Source organism: Cydia pomonella, chromosome 15 (genome assembly GCF_033807575.1).
Source record: "Cydia pomonella isolate Wapato2018A chromosome 15, ilCydPomo1, whole genome shotgun sequence".
NCBI classification, from domain to species: Eukaryota; Metazoa; Arthropoda; class Insecta; order Lepidoptera; family Tortricidae; genus Cydia; species Cydia pomonella.
In genome coordinates this window covers 3,111,191-3,130,854 of record NC_084717.1, presented here as the reverse complement: position 1 = coordinate 3,130,854, position 19,664 = coordinate 3,111,191, and the positions used below count along the sequence as shown (strand labels likewise).

General features: G+C 40.3%; 2 protein-coding genes across 5 annotated transcripts in view; one reads left to right on the top strand and one right to left on the bottom strand.

Annotated features, from left to right (window-relative positions):
* The window catches only part of LOC133525574 (fumarate hydratase, mitochondrial-like), a 56,823-nt gene extending 44,163 nt beyond the window's left edge, over positions 1–12,660 (top strand). For 2 of the 4 annotated variants that reach the window (XM_061861877.1, XM_061861879.1), the window contains exons 8-10: positions 1,624–1,785; positions 5,102–5,232; positions 5,506–8,033. In XM_061861877.1, the coding sequence (XP_061717861.1) occupies positions 1,624–1,785; positions 5,102–5,232; positions 5,506–5,637 (425 nt within the window). In that variant the 3' untranslated portion in view covers positions 5,638–8,033. Of the gene's footprint in view, positions 1–1,623; positions 1,786–5,101; positions 5,233–5,505; positions 8,034–8,965; positions 9,128–10,432; positions 10,564–11,495 lie in introns of those variants that run through there. The other 2 variants (XM_061861878.1, XM_061861880.1) reach the window with 2 other exon arrangements.
* A 3,132-nt stretch (positions 12,661–15,792) lies between these two features.
* LOC133525573 (RUN domain-containing protein 1) lies at positions 15,793–19,391 on the bottom strand. The gene is made up of 2 exons (XM_061861876.1): positions 18,520–19,391; positions 15,793–17,704 (listed from the first exon to the last, which is right to left on the bottom strand). The coding sequence occupies exons 1-2, from the start codon at positions 18,966–18,968 to the stop codon at positions 16,510–16,512; spliced, it is 1,644 nt and encodes a 547-aa protein (XP_061717860.1). The 5' UTR covers positions 18,969–19,391; the 3' UTR covers positions 15,793–16,509.
* Between the last annotated feature and the right edge of the window lie 273 nt (positions 19,392–19,664).

The following is a 19,664-nucleotide window of genomic DNA, read 5'->3' as shown; positions in this document are numbered from 1 at the left end:
GTCTGTGTTTCCGCATGAGTACAATCTGAATCTCTTCAAGGCTAGAGTAAATAGGTATCTCATAGGTAAGCGTGCCCCACCGTAGACCGCATCATACATTACCATCAGGTGTGATCGTGGTCAAACGCCTATCATCCATAAAAAAAAAAGACATACGCCTGCTCGCCTCCGGGCCCAGATGCGGGCTTGGAGAGCTCATGTTGCCGGAAAACGAGCCTGGCTCTTCCATCATGCCTGGTACGTTATAACAAAATCACTCTAAACTAATCAACAGTCATTGCGTCTACATGATAGGGTTAAGGAATTTTCAGTTTAGCAGAGACCAGTTATACTAAATTTCTAGCAGACATAACTATATTGCCGGCTATCAAGAAGATTGGCAACGACATACGCCTGCTCGCTTTAGAGTCCAGGTGTAGGTTAGAGCTCATGCTGCTAGAGAATGAGCCTGGACCCTCCATTATGCCTAGTATGTAAGAGGTCAACTATCGTGACCTATATAACTTATGTAGCACAACATTACTAGCTGACACACAGTTATCTTGCTCGGTATAAACAGAAGCACTAGCCTTGATAGACTTTTTTGCATTAAGGTCTATTCATAGTCAGTTAACAAACATCATATTAATCGCAGGCGTCTTACACGAACTCTCATTAATCTCTCTCATGAAGATCGGAAACGACATACGACTGCTAGCTTCTGAGCCCAGATGTGGATTAGGAGAACTCATGTTGCCGGAGAATGAGCCTGGGCCCTCCATATGCCTGGAATATAATAAGAACGTGGACCTTTTTTATTTGTAAATTGAAATTATTGATAAAAGACTTTTTTTTTTTTCACTACCACATCCTCTTCACATCCAACAGTGGGGCGACACTCCTCTCTTCGGGCATTCCCGGCTTCGTTCAACTCAGCATTGCTCCGATCAATTATTAGGGTTGGCACAACTTGACCTCCCTATGCGTGCACGGCCAAAAATAAGATAATGATAACTAATCAAGAATTTTGACAACCCTAAATAGCCGAAAGGGATAGTGCCATACATTAGAAAGGGACAGCACGATTTGTCCCTGAATCACTGTCAAACTTCGATATTGTAGAAAGTGTGATTTGTGTATGAGATTTAAAAAAAAAAGTATTTAATTTGATTTGTTTGATAACAATTTTTATAAATGTGATTTTATAATAGTGAAAGGCAAATAATAACGGCTTTTTTACCTTAGTGTTAATTTTTTTTTTAATGCTTCGTTTGCAAGAATAATATTGGGTAAATATCGTTGATTCTTCTTCTTAAACTTCAAAGCTGTATTAACATTTAGAACTAATATCAAATTGATTAGATTAAATGTACATTGCTGTACATTTTTTGTAAAACATCACTAAATTTCATTTGTATCATGATTAGTCTCATGTTATTTAGAAGATATCGGATTCAAGATCCAGGTCCATTTTACTTAGTATATTTAATAGTCGTATTCTATAAGAGTAAAAGTACAATTAGGCATTAAAACACTCGTCTTTGTTTCATAAACCAACTCTTGTATTTTAATGCCTTTCATTATGTAGCAGTCACAGTTGTTATTTTGTAATACAATGTTCTCACAAGAGTGTTAACATTTCAGGCAAAGTGAACCCGACGCAGTGCGAGGCGCTGACCATGCTGGCGGCGCAGGTGATGGGCAACCACGTGGCGTGCACTGTGGGCGGCGCCACCGGACACTTCGAGCTCAACGTGTTCAAGCCCATGATCGTGGCCAACGTGCTGCGCTCCATCCGGCTGCTCGGTATGTTGCACTCACGCCACCGGACACTTCGAGCTCAACGTGTTCAAGCCCATGATCGTGGCCAACGTGCTGCGCTCCATCCGGCTGCTCGGTATGTTGCACTCACGCCACCGGACACTTCGAGCTCAACGTGTTCAAGCCCATGATCGTGGCCAACGTGCTGCGCTCCATCCGGCTGCTCGGTATGTTGCACTCACGCCACCGGACACTTCGAGCTCAACGTGTTCAAGCCCATGATCGTGGCCAACGTGCTGCGCTCCATCCGGCTGCTCGGTATGTTGCACTCACGCCACCGGACACTTCGAGCTCAACGTGTTCAAGCCCATGATCGTGGCCAACGTGCTGCGCTCCATCCGGCTGCTCGGTATGTTGCACTCACGCCACCGGACACTTCGAGCTCAACGTGTTCAAGCCCATGATCGTGGCCAACGTGCTGCGCTCCATCCGGCTGCTCGGTATGTTGCACTCACGCCACCGGACACTTCGAGCTCAACGTGTTCAAGCCCATGATCGTGGCCAACGTGCTGCGCTCCATCCGGCTGCTCGGTATGTTGCACTCACGCCACCGGACACTTCGAGCTCAACGTGTTCAAGCCCATGATCGTGGCCAACGTGCTGCGCTCCATCCGGCTGCTCGGTATGTTGCACTCACGCCACCGGACACTTCGAGCTCAACGTGTTCAAGCCCATGATCGTGGCCAACGTGCTGCGCTCCATCCGGCTGCTCGGTATGTTGCACTCACGCCACCGGACACTTCGAGCTCAACGTGTTCAAGCCCATGATCGTGGCCAACGTGCTGCGCTCCATCCGGCTGCTCGGTATGTTGCACTCACTCCACCGGACACTTCGAGCTCAACGTGTTCAAGCCCATGATCGTGGCCAACGTGCTGCGCTCCATCCGGCTGCTCGGTATGTTGCACTCACTCCACCGGACACTTCGAGCTCAACGTGTTCAAGCCCATGATCGTGGCCAACGTGCTGCGCTCCATCCGGCTGCTCGGTATGTTGCACTCACTCCACCGGACACTTCGAGCTCAACGTGTTCAAGCCCATGATCGTGGCCAACGTGACATCGAGTTATCGACCAATGAAACTGGGCTATTTTCATTTTATTTTATTCATACCGATTACACAGTATTACAGTGAGACACTAAGGCACTGTGGAATGCATACAATAATTATTACTATCCAAAAACTTTAACATAATAATCCATAAATGAGCAAGCTCCAACGTCTGTCACGACCATCGCACCGAGTATATATGAGTAGTGTTAAAGTACGCGAACATGCTCGGCGCGACGTCGGTGACACACGTGGAAGCTGCTCGCTCATGTAGCGTCACGCGTTCCGCCACCGCCAACCGTCACTATGCCGTCACACAGCCGTCGCTGCAGGAGCAGCTAAAGTCAGACGGAGTCACTCCGTGCAGCACAGTGTCACTATAGGGACCGTGCGCGTTGGAGGGTCTGCCATCTTGTGGCCTGAATCGGAACCATAAACATGTACATTTACACGTCACGTGTTTTCTTGTGCATAGTAGGTTCTGCCATGTTGTGGGGTACATCGGAACAAAAAACATCACATTTACGCCTCGCGCCAAAAATCTGACGGCTCGTGTGCTGCCTCCTATAGTTCATGCACGCTCCCTATAAATAATACAAAAATATGACGTTAATAATAATAATGGCACTTCCTCGTTTTGTCACGTCAAAGTCGGTGCAAAGTTAACTTAGATGGACTTTGAATTTTATTGCGTACCTTAACGGAAGCGTGCCACCCGTACTAAGTAACACTAAAGAGAATTTGAAATAGAGATGGATTGTTAAAGTAAATTTTGTAGCCACAGTAAATTTAATGCCATCTTTCGACACATGATTAAAACATTTAGAACGCCATTTGACTTTGATCCTTATTCTTTGAGTGATATGTGTTGAATATCAAAAAGTGGCGCCATCTACTAGATCATAGGCCAAAGGTATGGCGGCATCGTTTCGAGCGATGGCCCCATAACCTTTGGCCTATGCTTTCTTACAAAGTTCTCTTCGAAAATCTACCTCAATTCACTTTGAAAGAAAGAAAGAAGAAAGAAATGACATTTATTCCATAAAGCACACATACACAGGACAAGAAGATGAAAGAAATAAGATAGAAAGATAATGATAAGAATAACAAAACAAAAACAAAAAAACAACAGATATAAATTATGTGCACATTAAAATCCGAAAATTACACACTTGGGTCCAGCAATGTGTGCAGGGAAAAGACCCTGTCTCAGCATATTGTTGCTATTCGCAAACGAGGCAAATTGCAACGCTGTTATTCTGCCAAGGCCTTGGGGAGTGACATATAAATATTAATAAATAGGTTTATATAGTAATATAAATAGGTATTAAAAAAAACTAATAATATAGTAAATGAATAGTTACTGAAGATTAAATTAAAATATTAAATATTCATGCCAATAACAATTTATACCTCTAAAATAATAACAATAATTAATGTGCAGCGGGTCCAGATTTAATTTGAAAGTGTAACTTTAAACTTTGATACCTGTACTAAGTAACACTTGGATACAGCCCGTTCAAAAACTTTTCGCGAGTTTTCAAGAGGAAGACCCGTGCGAAATAGCCTTTTCATAAAAACGTAGTCCCCATTTTCCTCTCTGACTATTAACATTTTTGAAAATATTTATAACAATTTGTTGTATAGTAACCACAGCTATGCCCCTGCTTTTTCTTCGAATTTATAATTATTATAAGAGTTTTTTTTTTCTCTAGTTATATCTGCGATCAGTCAGACTATAAGCAGATTGGTTGAATGCTTAATAACGTGACGAGCGAGTCCTCCAGTGAGGGCTTCTACTCTTTTTTTTCCCCTTTCTATGTATCAGGGAAGATGTCTATAGAGAGATGTTATAAGAGTTAGGAGCATTTAAAATGTGTATGAAATCTGTTTTACGCTCCTAATTTATAGAATAACTAAAAAAATTAAATGAATACACATCAAATAACATAAAAGTATTTTCCATATCGTCAATATCCATAGAGGAAAATGGGGACTACGTTTGTATGGAAAAGCGGCCGTCCTCTTTCCTCTTAATTCGACGATTCTTTATTTGATAAATTCATAGTTAATAAAGTAATTGGTTGACTGGCAGAGAATGCCTTAAGGCATTAAGTCCGCGATTTGTACCTTCATGTATTGTGCAATAAAAAATAAATAGTGGAGTTCGTTTTCTCCATTTCTTCTCAAGTGACATTTATATTGTATTTACAATATAAATGTCGACTTATAGACATAACATGTTATTTGCAGGTGACGGCTGCCAGGCCTTCAACAACGGCTGCGCCAAGGGCATCAAGGCCAACGAGGCCAAGATCAACCAGATCATGCACGAGTCGCTCATGCTGGTCACCGCGCTCAACCCTCACATCGGATACGATAAGGTAATGATGATGATGGACGCTCGGTCTCACTGGTTTAGCTCGATTCGAAGACCACCTGCGGTGGCAGCATGGTTCCAATTTTATCACTTGTCACTATGCCCGTCACTTTCACACGTACATACTTGTTAGAACGTGACAGACATGGTGACAAATGATAAAGAGCCGACCGTTGAAAACCGACAACACAAGTCTTCTTCGCTTACCATGGGACTTAGCCAATTTGTATCAGAATGACCCTATAATATATATATAATTATTTATTTCCATTTCCAGGCGGCCCAAATCGCCAAGACCGCGCATAAAGAAGGAGGCACCCTCAAAGGAACCGCCATCAAGCTGGGCATCCTCACCGAGGAGCAGTTCGACAAGTGGGTCCGGCCCGAGGACATGCTCGGACCCAAGTAGACAACTCATCATGAGAACGAGATCCACGGAGGCTGCTGAGATACTGGAGAGAACGTTCGAGTCATGTGCCACTGATGACTTATAACTAATAGCAAAGAGAATTTTAAATAGAGGTGGATTGTCAAAGTAAACTTTGTAGCCACAGTAAATTTACTGTCATCTTTCGATACATATTTAAAACTTTTAGAACGCCATTTGAATTTGATCCTTATTCTTTCACTGATATGTTAAAATTGTTAAATATCAAAAAAATTAAATTATATAAAAATAAAATATATATATAAAGTGGCGCCATCTAATAGATCATGGGCCAAAGGAATGGCGGCATCGTTTCGAGCGATGGCGCCATAACCTTTGAGGTGTACCCGGTATGATGGCGCCACTTTTAATATTTAACATATTTAACACATATTAGTAAAAGAATAAGGATCTGTGCTTTTTGTTTCTTATTTGACTGTACGTGATTCATTAATAAATAACTTGATTAAATCTAAAAAAAATAAGGATCAAAGTCAAATGGCGTTCTAAAAGTTTTAATCATGTGTCGAAAGATGGCAGTAAATTTACTGTGGCTACAAAGTTTTCTTTTACAATCCACCTCTATTTCAAATTCTCTTTGCTAATAAGGAGGCAACACTGCGTAGGGGGCGCTACTAGCACAAACTGTAAACAAACCTTGATGCATCAATGTCATATTTATTCATAACAAATAAACTGTGTAAACTTATCCAAAAAAACTGTAGTCGTGTAGTTGAGCTGTCAAAACTACATCCACATTTTGAAACTGCGTAACAAAGTAAGTAATAGTACTACTGTACAGAAAATAAACTTCCTACAAAACCGCAGTTTAATAGCGATTCATGGACAAATCATGTTGTCCCTTTCTATTGTATAGCACTATCCCTTTTGGCTATTTAGGGTTGTCAAAATTCAAGTCATTTTATCTGTGGTTGCGCACGCAAAAGGACGTCAAGTTCTGCCAACCCTAATAAGCAATACTGAGCCGATCGAAGCTGAAAATGGCGAAAGAAAGAATCAGGGGGCCTACCGCGAAAATCGAAATTCGCTAATTGCGGGGATACTTCTCTTTTACTCTCAGTAAGATGTAATTAGAGTGACAGAGAATAGTGCCCGCAATTGACGAACTTCGATTTTCGCGGTTATAGCGCAGTTTCGCCCCACTGACTGCGTCGTAAATAAAGACATTCTCGAACAATTACTTGCTATTGAGTCTGATGACTTTAGACGTCTAATGATATCATAGGCACATTTTAATTAACTGGATACGAGCTAAGAGAATTTGAAATACAGGTGGATTGTTAAAGAAAACTTTGTAGCCACAGTAAATTTACTGCAATCTTTCGACACATGATTAAAACTTTTAAAACGCCATTTGACTTTGATCCTTATATATATTTCGACGACCAGTTTGGCCTAGTGGGTTGTGACCCTGCCTACCAAGCTGATGGTCCCGGGTTCAAATCATGGTAAGGGCACTTATTCGTGTGATGAGCATGGATATTTCTTCCTGAGTCATGGGTATTTTCTATGTATTTAAGTATTTATAAATATTTACTTATATATCCTTGTCTAAGTACCCTCAACACAAGCCTTATTGAGCTTACTGTGGACTTGGTCAATTTGTGTAATAATGTCCTATAATATTTATTATTTATTTATATATATATATAAAAGCTATCAAAGGTATGGCAGCATCGTTTCGACCGATGGCGCCACAGCTTTTGGCCTATGCCCGGTAAGATGGCGCCACTTTTTGATATTTAGCAATTTAACACATATTAGTGAAAGATTAAGGATCAAAGTCAAAACGCGCTCTAAAAGTTTTAATCATGTGTTGAAAGATGACAGTAATTTTAGTGTGGCTAAGTTTTCTTTGACAATCCACCTCTATTTCAAATTTTCTTCGGCAATGAATACAGTAAATAGAAAGAGACTGTAATACTTTGATAATCTCAAGGACTAGTTACACTATTCCAGTATTTTCGTTTTGTAAACATCTTATTATAAAATGTAAATTAGGTAATTTATTATCATGAATTTTATGTAAAGAACTGTCAGGATTGCTAATTGTGGCAAAAATAAATAAATGTGTTCGCATTTATATTTAATGTGAGTTATTTCTCAGCTATGAATTAAAATGAAAGTAGGATTAATCTACTTCAATTTACTGGTTTGTTTTTTGGAGTAAATATTCGAAAATAATAACTACAACGACAATTGTTCTGTATTTGTACTTAAATCATTATATTGTACCTACATTTCGATTATTTACAACTTATTGTATTGTACATGTTGATCCTCATTTTGTTTTTTGTTTTTACTATACAAAAATAAAGATAATAATTATTTGTAAGCAATATATTTGTATAAGTTACTGAGTGCATTTGATTTATTTGGGGAAGATAAACGGGATCAAAGAATATAATGAAGCATTTGCGCAACAAGAGAGGAAAGTTAGTTTTTCTTGCGAGTGTTGATTTTAAGTTAGAATCTTGAGCGTAGCGAGGGAGTCAAAAACACGAGATGTAAAATAACTGCTCTCGTGTGACACACAACTTTTCACCTCAGTAATAAGAACGTATAAAAGGTTAAAAAAAAATTAACATCAAGTAAAGTTTTTATTCTTGTATTCAGGGCCTTCACTAAATTAAAAAGCTATTTTGTCTTACTCCCTGGAGTGAGGAAAGTCGTACTTTCGTCACTCCCTAAAGTTAGGAAAGCCGCACTTTCGTCACTCCCTGGAGAGTGACGAAAGTAGGCTTGTTCGAGCTGCTTAAGTGAAAAGGTTTCAAGAGTCAGACCAAGATAAGCTGGCAGCAATTTTGATAGCCCAGCCTGTGCAAGTGTCGCAATTTCATAGAAGTTTGTCGTTTAAAATAACACTTGCACTGTCTAGGCTGTCGAAATCACCGCCATCTTGGTCTGACTACCTTGTCGGTAACCTTTAGCAACATTGTTCTTTTCCAGTATTTCTCGCCTACTTAGACATCGGTTACTGGCTAAAATGTCACATTGGAGACGTTGGGGTCTAATTGACATGAATGTTTACATGCAGTAGTTGTTGTGGCTGTCAGACTGAAATAAGCTTTTAGAGAATTTCTGACGTAAAAAAAAAAATTGTATACTACGCATAGCAAGCAAACAAGCATACGTCCCGCCTGATGGTAAGCGGTCAGCGTAGCCTATGGACGCCTGCAGCTCCATGCGCGTTGTCGACCCTAACACTCCGCACCCTCGTTGAGCTCTGGCAACCTTACTCACCGGCAGGAATGCTATGCTTCACAGGTTAATTCTCAAATATTCTCAGGTAAGGTGAATCCGACGCAGTGCGAAGCCATAACCATGGTCGCGGCGCAAGTGATCGGCAACCACGTGGCGTGTACCGTGGGCGGAGCCACGGGACACTTCGAGCTCAACGTGTTCAAGCCCATGATGGTGGCTAATGTTCTGCGGTCTATTAGACTTATTGGTTAGTTTTATGGTTAGAAGGATCGTATAGATGTGATATACCGCATGCGCCTGTGAGGAGAACAGGACATATGCAAAGCGACAAAATTAAAAAACAAGTTTTAATATTCCTGATAACATACCAAAAGCAACCTACGTAATTTGGTCGGGTTATTTGTTGCCCGTCATACAAAACGGTAGGCAACAAACTTATCTACGTCACTTAGGACTTTAGAAGTAGGCAGGAAGCACAAGTGATACTATTATTATTATTATTAAATCCTTTATTTCAGGCAAAACCCATAAAAGTGTTAGTATTAGTATTACACAACATAACTTACAAGACTATTGTTAGTACATACAGAGATCACAAACACAGACATAACCGGATGAGCGTAAAATAATAAAATGTCAATAACTTATCTCTACAGTAATTTAAATTGTCCATTAAACAATATAACAACAATTACAATTAAGATATTACAATTAAACGCATTAAATTAAATTTTGAAAATTATAAAATGTATAGAATTAAAATTAAATTTCGTCAAATAATAATAATAATTAAAACATGTCACCAATCAAAATTTACAAAAGTAGTGTGAAGGCTGATCCATCTTTTTAACATGGGTGAGTCCCACCTGTCGGCAAACACCTTCAGAAGACTACTATGACTAGGACAAACCATATAGCGCTTTCTGTGCTACTCTTACTGAAAGATACATAATAAGACTATCCCGTTCGGTCATTTCCCCCACCGCTCATGCCTGATCCAATTAAAATACTAGGTTCATGTTTATACACGATTTAGACTACGCTGTTTTTCATGGGCCTTCTTTTTACCTTTCTGTACTTCCTGAAGGGCTACTTTTTACCCCTATATACGAAAAAGTAGTCTAAAATGAGTTTGAAATTTCTTATATCGCAGATTGTTACTAGCCCATGATGGTATCTAATGTGTTGCGGTCTATTAGGCTTATTATTAGGCCAAGAACCTATAAAGGCGTCGTTTATATTTGCTAACTTATTTCAATGATGTCGGGGAGTGCGTCACATGTTTGGGTATGACAAAAAGGCTATAAAACTCGTCTTTCAGAATTTTACGACAGACAGGTTGAATTACTTTTTCCTTATAAACGTAGTCAGGTAAAAGCAAAGTAAAACCAGTTTTATACGGTCCGATAGACGGACTGCAACACGGCGGCAATCTATATGGTCGTCAACTGCATAGTTTCCATACAAATAGCAGCCGGGTTGCAGTCCGTCGGTGCCGTCCCTAAGGGTAAACTTAAACAGCTGCCTCAATAATTACTATACGACTTCATAGGTGACGGTTGCCAAGCCTTCAACAAGAACTGCGCGCTCGGCATCAAGGCCAACGAGGAGAGGATCGCCAAGATCATGCAGGAGTCGCTCATGCTGGTCACTGCGCTCAACCCTCATATCGGATACGATAAGGTGGGTTCCCTAAATCATTGCCAAGGCAACAAGGACTGCTCGGCGTCAAGGCTAACGAAACGATAGCCAAGATCATGCAGTCGCTCATGCTGGTCACCGCGCTCTCAACCCATACATCGGATACGATAAGGTGGATTCCCTAAATCGTTGCCAAGCCTTCAACAAGAACTGCTCGGCGGCAAGGCTAACGAAAGGATCGCCAAGATCATGCAGTCGCTCATGCTGGTCACCGCGCTCTCAACCCTTAGGTACATCGGATACGATAATATGGGTTCTCTAAATCATTGCACGCCTTGAACAAGAACTGCTCGGCATAAAGGCTAACGAGAGTCGCTCATGCTCTGGTCACCGCGCTCAACTCTCACATCGGATACGAGATACGATAAGGTGGGTTCCCTAAATCGTTGCCAAGCCTTCAACAAAAACTGCTCGGCGGCAAGGTTAACGAAAGGATCGCCAAGATCATGCAGTCGCTCATGCTGGTCACCGCGCTCTCAACCCTTACATCGGATACGATAAGTTGGGTGGGTTCTCATATAATTGCCGAATGCTACCGCATAAAATTATTCGAAAAAATGGTTGCGTTGCCAAATGAAATCGTTGTTGAAATGAAATTATTTCGGCAAACGACCACGTGATAAGGCAACACAACATGTATAAACCACTGTATCGATTTAGGTAAAATTTGACATGTAGCCTAATTTATTTTTGGAGAAAGGGAAAAAGACACATCAGACCGACCGATTCAGCGATGAACGTTACCTTGAGTTATGCAATAATTTTGCAACAACTAATTGCTTCTACCTATCCTATATTTTTATAATCAAGAACGAAGTGTCCATCACAACCTGTCAGTACCAGTGTTGGACACCTTATGCCCAAGACTGGTACCGAAGTACTTACCGTACCTAATCTTATTTTAATTCATTCAGGCGGCTCAAATAGCCAAGACGGCGCACCTAGAAGGAGGCAACCTCAAGGAGACGGCCATCAAGCTGGGCATCCTCACGGCGGAACAGTTCGACCAATGGGTGAAGCCAGAGAATATGCTTGGACCTAAGTAGACTAATTCATTATCGCTATAGGCTTTCTTGTTAAAGGGTCATTTTACTTTTTACAGCAGGTGTTTTTGTCCATTTTTGTATTTGTATTTTTTTAATATTTTATATCAACATAAATTACATAAAGCACATTTTAATGCTGCAATAATGATAGCTTGTAACCAAAATATTTTTTTAAAGTAACCAAGATGTCGTTATGAGGTACGGTACCTAATTGTATGTTCCAGGCTATAAATTCTAAAAATAAAAATAAAACAAAGGGTCAAATACTTAGGCCTATTCTGTGCTTATCATTTTTTAGTAGCTAGTGTAAGTATTTCAAGACTGTTTGAAACTGTAGACCTGCAATAAAAAGTAGAATGACCCTAAGTGAGCGGCCGGCAAACTTACAGGCAGGAAACGCGGTCAAGTGAATGAATGCGCAGAAACAAAAACAGACAATGTTGCATTTAAGTATGTGTTGTTAGGGAATGCTGATAGATATTGGTAACTAGGTAAATCATTATAATACGCAGGCACTTAACCCTTTCACTGCCAAAGACGCCCACACCCACCCATAGACGTGCACGGTTACAGTTTAATATTAACATAGATGGTAGGATCGTATAAATGCGCGACAACTGTCCCACGACGTCGGGTGAAATGGCGCAACGTTGCCGGACTTCGCTCGAGATGTCGGGCGACATCATATGCAACGCGCAATGTCGCCCGCCATGTCGAGCGAAGTACGGCAACGTCGCGGCACTTCACCGACATCGCTGGCAACACATCTCGTGGGACAGTTGTCCCCAACCTAGCCGTGTCTTTAGGTAGGTACCTATTCATTTATCAAGTGTCTATACATTCAAGTAACAAATATTTGGTACGTACCTAAGATAATTTGCTTTGTTCCATACTAGATTTAATGGTTTTATAGGTACATACAGTGGATTGTTTTGTTAGGATGTTTTGAAATTGTTATTGTAAATATTATTATATACCTACTGCTAAGCTTTTTGTGAATTTACTCATTAAATATATGTTTAATTTTTTTTTATTGTGGATTTCATTTCACTAGCTTCTAGCCTTCTGAATTTAGTAACTGGCTATAAGGAAAAACGTAGCGGCAAAAATACAAGCGCAACATTCTCTACCTTGCCACCAGCCCTTCTGCCACCCCCCACCCCAACGCCTTAAGTCTCGCCACCCAGCATGCATCACAGCCCAAAAACTGAGGAATTTTGACGTCAGACAGAGCTGGAAGTACGAGTGGAGCAAAATTACTGCTGGAACTACCCTACAAGCCATAGATCCCACAGCGAAACCAGACGGTTTTGGCCTGTCACGAAAGCTCTGGTGTCGTGTAAACAGACTGAGGACAGGTCACGGGCGCTGTAACTATTTTCGCCATAAATGGGGCTGGTAGGACTCTGCGCTCTGCGACTTTGGTGAAGAGGTTCAAAGCATCGAGCATATTATACAGCGCTGCCCTTTGCACTCTTTTTCAGGCCCCCCGGAAGATCTGCTTAAATTAACACCAGACGCAATCTCGTGGCTTGAGACCCTGAATGTAGATTTATAATTATTTTATTTAGCTATATATTTTGAAATGTTTATGTTAATACGCCATACGATTAAATAAATAAAAAGGAAAAACGTAAGTATGGTGTAAATTCGCACATTTTTCGTACTTTAATGGCAGCGGGGGTAGGTATCAGTACTATCGGTATCGCTTAATTTAGAGATTTTTCTTTCCAATATTTCCCGAACGATGGTCCCAATTAGATAGAAGGTAGCGGTATGTTCAAAATGATCAGAACACATCTTTGTTTTGGGTTCACCTTAACCCTTTGAACGCCACGCGTATCGTACGCGGCGCGTAATCGTGAACCTTGTCGGTACGCATGAAGGTTGATATTGGACTGTAGCCGCGCACGTCATATGACATCTTTGGCGGTCAAAAGGTTAAACATCTCACCCGCTTAACCTTTTAACCGCTTAGAATTTGACATCGAGCGCGCTCGTGTCGCCGCCGGTATGAAGTTACACGAAGTTTTGTCTTATTTATCAGATTGCGGCGAAATTGGCTTGATATAGTAAATCTTAAATATCAGCATCAGCAGCGGTATCATGGTCGTGTTTTTGTCACTTGTCATATCATCCGTCACGTTCGCACTTACGTATTTGTTAGAGCGTGACAGGTAGGGTGACAAATGATAGACAGCCGACCATCTTACCCTTGCAGCTAGACTGCCCACTCACATGCGTCATATTTTTCAGTGACTTCTATTATTATTATAAAATAAGGGTGACAGCTGGTAACTACAGTTACCAAAAGCAAGTGAGTGGCTACGACGGTTAACCTTCTTCGTCTTTTAAAAAATGCCCTTCATCAAATCTATGATGGTTTTGCCAATGTCCAGTGTAGTTGTTCAGTATTTAACCTTTTCGACGCCGTGTCAAACACAAAAGCTGTCACTGTCACCGAAGTGTAGTGTCAAAATTGAACTTTATACATATGCACGTAGGTCTATGGTGATCTGTGACGGATTAATCCGTCTTCGGCGTTGGACCTGCGGTGAGGATATATCCGCCATTAACGTCAAAAAGGTTAATAGCAATTCCAGGAGCCTGATTTAACAACTTGTTTTGGTTTTGATACTACCTTTAAGATCTTCTTTGTGATTGGTGCGCATCTCACGCACAGCTTTCATTTAATTGGCATGTACCAATCATCATCATCTTCAAGGTCGCAGCGAAATAAGATTAAAACGAAAATTTGTTAAATCTGACTGTACCTACCTACTACTTATAGGGGATAAACACCCACGCTATCGTATTTCTGCCCTCTGACATTCACGCCCACGTACCCGATCGTAGGTAAGTACTTGTCTAAGTAAACGGCAGCGTGGGCTTAAATGGATTTTGTTACGACGCCTAGCTTGGAGTCGTAAAATTATATATACTAATATACTCCTAGATCTCAGAGGAGTTTCCAAAAAAAAACATTTATTTTTACATATTAAACATTACAAGGTGCTAAATTCATAACAAAACGAAAGCTTCCTGGTTTCCGGAACGTCGCGGGTCGCGGTGGAATTGTAGGTAAAGTGCGTCCGCAACGACGGGCGGGTGCGGGTGCTCTGGGCTATAACCGCAAAAATTGAAGTTCGTCAATTGCGGGCATTTTTCTCTGTGACTCCAATTCTAATTACGTCTCAGTGAAGGTAAAAGATAAAGATCCCGCAATTTGCGAATTTCGGTTTTCGCGGTAGGCCCCCTGAGGGCCTACCGTAAACCACGATCGACGTGTTGCCTCCCTGTCACACTTACGTACGAATTTACGAGTGCGACAGAAAGGCCCGAACGTGGTTTGCAGTAGGCCCTCTGGGTTCCGGGAAGGTAGTACGCACACGCTTCTAAATACAGTGTAAACTACATATAACGTCGCTCGATATAACGATTCACTCCGTATAACGTCGACATTTGTTGGCTATAGTTAGTTCACTTAAGCATTAATTTCTCTCTATATAGCGAGTAATTGGTACAAGGTTACTTTGATAGCATAAGTCATGCCATAAGAGCGTTTCTAGTGCTATTTTATGGGCGCGATAACTCGCGACGCCTTGTTCTTGGCTATGGAGTGTGGATTTATAAGGAGTGAAATCTCTTATGGTAGAACTGTTGCAAAAGTGTCCAGCTATCAGCTATAAATAATAGTTCCAAATCTCTCCAGAGTAGCGCTAGAGTAGCTAAGAACCTGGGCGTTATTGACGGAGTAAAGTGCGCTGTCTATGATTTGATCTTCTTTTCAAGTATTCTAGGTATTGTAAGGTAGAAGTACTAGTGCTCGACGCTGCACTAGTCACCGACATGGGCACTTTATTTCATGGAAATATAGGTTAAATTTGAACAACGAAGATTTTTCTGTATTCGAACATAATCCTTGTCACTTTGACATAAAGTGCCCATGTCGAATACTAGTGCAGCGTCGAGCACTAGTACTTCTACCTTAGTGTCACCTATTTAATGTTTTTTGATGACACTTTTTGGTACATGGAGATTTAATTCCTTACCTCCACCTTCCGTATTCTTGGCGTTCAAAATTTCAAACGGCTAATATCTACTAATAATACTGCCTATATGCAATGTATAAAAAAATAGGGCACAATAAAATAAAATGAACATAGATGCTTTAGCTACCGTTATATTTAGCGATAATATTCCGTAATTTACAGGTTGCGCTCTTAACAATTACTTTGGTACATCTTTGGTACGGTCGGATCTGGTAACTATAATAAGGATAAGTAAAATAGTGTTCATATCACAATACTGGAATGTATTGATTGCTTTACAAACTACTATTGCATGATTGGAGAAAATTTGTCATTCCCTTTCGCTGCTATTCGTCATATAGATGTCATTAATTGCCAACATATTCTCTACAAGACAAACACACTTGAAAGCATTTGATGACAACTATAATCGTTTATGGTGCTTTGTATATCACTCTGTGACGTCATTTCACGTCATTAGCATTAAAAAGGGTTTTTAGAGAGCAATTCAGATCAGTGTATAAGGACTAGTACCTATTTACTAAAGAAATATACATATATATATATACTCTGATAAGAGAAACCAGTGGTTAGAACAAATTTCTAAATCTAATAATATGTACTTGGAATACTAAAATGGACTAGAACCAATTTTACAATTAGGCTAAGTACATTCGCCATCAGATATATCGGAGCGGCTGAGGTGGTCAACGCCATGACAATAGAGGCGTGTTCAGATATTTGTGAGCACCTTGGCCGCGCGGATGTATCTGATGGCAACTGTACATAATAAATGCATTGCAGGCCTTAATCATTGATTATGTATAAAATTATTCTTAATAATTAATAAATTACATAAATACATCTTTGATATTTTGGAACTGTTTTACAGCGAGATCGACTGGTAAGTCAAAGTTGTGTGGGGTTAGGCGGTCTAGGCTCTGAAGAGCATCTTGAAATCCAGTATTAACAACATAGCTGGTCGACGAGTAATATGAATCAACCAGAGACCGACATTTAAGTATAATATTCAACCATAGCACTAGTTTGTGAGAATTTAGAGCAGCACAGACAAATGCTTTAAAATGAGCATCATAACTTCTCTTATAAGGTGTGTGAGAAGCTATGATACTGCCAATAGTGCTTAACAAACTTTGCTTATTGGAAATAGCATTTCCACCAACAATATCTAGGTTAAAACTCTGACTGAGTTTCCTAGCCGGTGTAGAATTGAATCGGTCACCATCATTGATGTCATAGTAACGCAAAATGAGATCCCATACATGTGTAGCACTAGATGATGATCTTCGGACAGGGAAGCAACCTATTAAAGGAACTAGAGAATTTGACTCTGGTCCTGTTAGGCCGTGTTGAAGCAAATCACGGATATTTACAGCTAAATGTCTTCTTACCGCTGTTGTTAATGGTATATCATTGATTACAATGCCACCTTCTTCAGACTCACTGTCATATGTGTCCATTATGTTATGATTCTGTCTGTTACGTGAGACTAGATGGAGAACGGCATCAATAGACATTTCTAGCTTTGCTCTGAGATTACCCCAGTGCGTGACAATAGTTGACGATTGCCTCTCAACTTTTCTACTTGAGTTTGGCGAACAACCGAACTGTGAAACAGTGAAAATTTGAATTAATGTACTTGCTTTTCTCATTAAATTAATAGTCTCTGTTCGAAGATCATCATTATTAGCTTTGTTCTTGTTAAATGTCTTGTCAAAAGAGTTCTGTGACTTTGAACTTTTTGGTTCTGGTGTTTTAGATTTAGAATTTTTCAGATCTTCATTTTTCATGAGTTTTATAAACTTCTGCATATCTTCGATATGAGCTTGTAGTTTACAGATGATTTCTTCTTTTGAGAGCTGTTTGTCAGCATACTGCCGGACTGCACAGTTGATCTGATGTCTCAACTCATCGGCACTCAGTGGCTGGTGACAGCCTTCTTCCAAACTGCGGTCTATTTCAGATCGTAAATGTTCTATAAGAGTTCTGTGCTGTTTGTCACTTGCTTCTGGATTTGCAGCAAACCTGTAAACAAGTAAAAATTAACAAATAACTCTGGAACAAATGTGACAAAACGTCCCACTGTTTGCCATAAGGATGAGATTTGCTTGTATCCTTATACAAATAACCTGTCAAGATATCCTTATGGCAAGCAACAAAGTGGGACATTTTTCCGGTTTCGGTCACAAATATTCACGATGAACACAAATAAATGCTGTTACTGGGATTCGAACTGAGTCACTAGCAACTAGGTTAGGAGACTGAGGTTGTAATAATATACAAAATACAAATATGTTTATTTCATTACTTTTTGGTTCTGGTGTTTTAGACACAGCAGTTTTTAGGTATAAAGGTTAGGTAGGTAAGTCGTCCATCTTAGGTATAAAGAGTAGGTAAGTATTTATCTTAACAAAGTGTAATGTGCATTTGATTGTACAAGTAATGAAAAATGTGCGGGTACAGTCAGCGTCAAATACTTCGTAGCAGTCAAAGTAGCCAAATAGTTCGGTACACCATATATTTAGTATGGTGTACCGAACTATTTGGCCACTTTGACTGCTACAAAGTATTTGACGCTGACTGTACAGCTTGCTGGGTTTAAACTAAATATTCGTGCTAAGGCCTTTGTGAGTTAGCTACAAACATTTCCAAGAGCCTTCTGTAGTTTAAAAAATCAGTTAATATCTTTACACAGTTTATTTTTTGTAAGAATAAATGTAAACAAATCCTATAGAGCCATGCTTAAGGATCCATGTTTTCAGTTGAGAATAAAGGCACTTGTGGCATCTTTCATCCTTATAGACAGCCAAAAAAGGTCAAATTAGAAAGGCATCATTTACCTTTCAAGTTCCTTCAGCTGTGTTTGCAACCTCTCAATGAAATGTGCCTGTTTGGTGCGCTGTCGACGTATCTTGGTTTCCAGCTCCACACATTCCGCGCAACTCGCCTCTCCGGAGCTCCCTTGCGGTGCGGCCCTCGCCCCGGGCACTCCTCGAGACGTGAACTCCTCCAACTCCTTCAACATAGCATCCCTCTCCTGAGGCGAAGCTTTCAATATCTGTCGCAAACGAAACTCCACTTGCGCCAGGTGCGAGGTCAAAGAAAACACGGAAGACGATAATATCTCTTGTTCTTCCTCCAATGCGTGCAATCTGTCCCCAGAATTCTGCTCCTGCATCTCGTCGCATAACGTCTCCTTAGGAGCCCCCAGGGGCTCCCGACGGGGCTCCTGCCAGATAGGGATCTCGCCACCATCATCATAATCGCTGGGACTATCGCTTACATCCATGGCTTTGTTTTGCTCACAATTTTCACATAAATCATAAAACTGCGGTGTTTATGTTTGGAAACATTTTGATTGGAATGTAAATAATCACATTTATTATGTGTTTTAATACAAAACTAGACTTTTCAGGTGCTGCAGCTAACTAAGCAGAAATTGAAACTGAAACCACACTGAACTGAAACATGAAAGAAAACGATTTACGTCACTGAAAATTACGGACGTCACTCGATAATTGAACGAACAAGTGAATGGTTTGAAGAGGTTTGAAAAAAGTCATATCTGTCCTATGACTAGTGAATGAAAGACTTTTATGTAATGTCAATAAAGTCGCGTTCACTATCCATTAATTTTTAAAGAAATTAAAAATGTTGACGATTTCTTAAAGGAAAATAAAATACAAGCAAAGTTTAATAACAATTTATCATCCATCATTCATAATTATAAAGTGTTTTTAAACTAAACAATTATGTCAAACGGCGACATCTAACGACAAAATTCTGTAATATTTTATGTGGCTCACGGACACGACATCGACATGACAGTGAAGTTGGAAGCTGAATAGACGCATACATTTTTTAATGTCTCTTGTAGATGTCACTAGTATGTTTCGAACTTGGAGGCCCAATAATCGGTAATTAGTCAGTATTCGGCAAGTTTCGCAATGTATTCTGTGTATTTGGCCGAATTATTCGCATGCAT

Excerpts from the sequence above, each read along its gene's own strand:
- LOC133525573 (XM_061861876.1), bottom strand. The coding sequence starts at position 18,968 with ATGGATGTAAGCGATAGTCCCAGCGATTATGATGATGGTGGCGAGATC. Across the intron at positions 17,705-18,519 it reads CAGCTGAAGGAACTTGAAAG|GTTTGCTGCAAATCCAGAAG; the intron begins GTAAATGATGCC and ends ACTTGTTTACAG.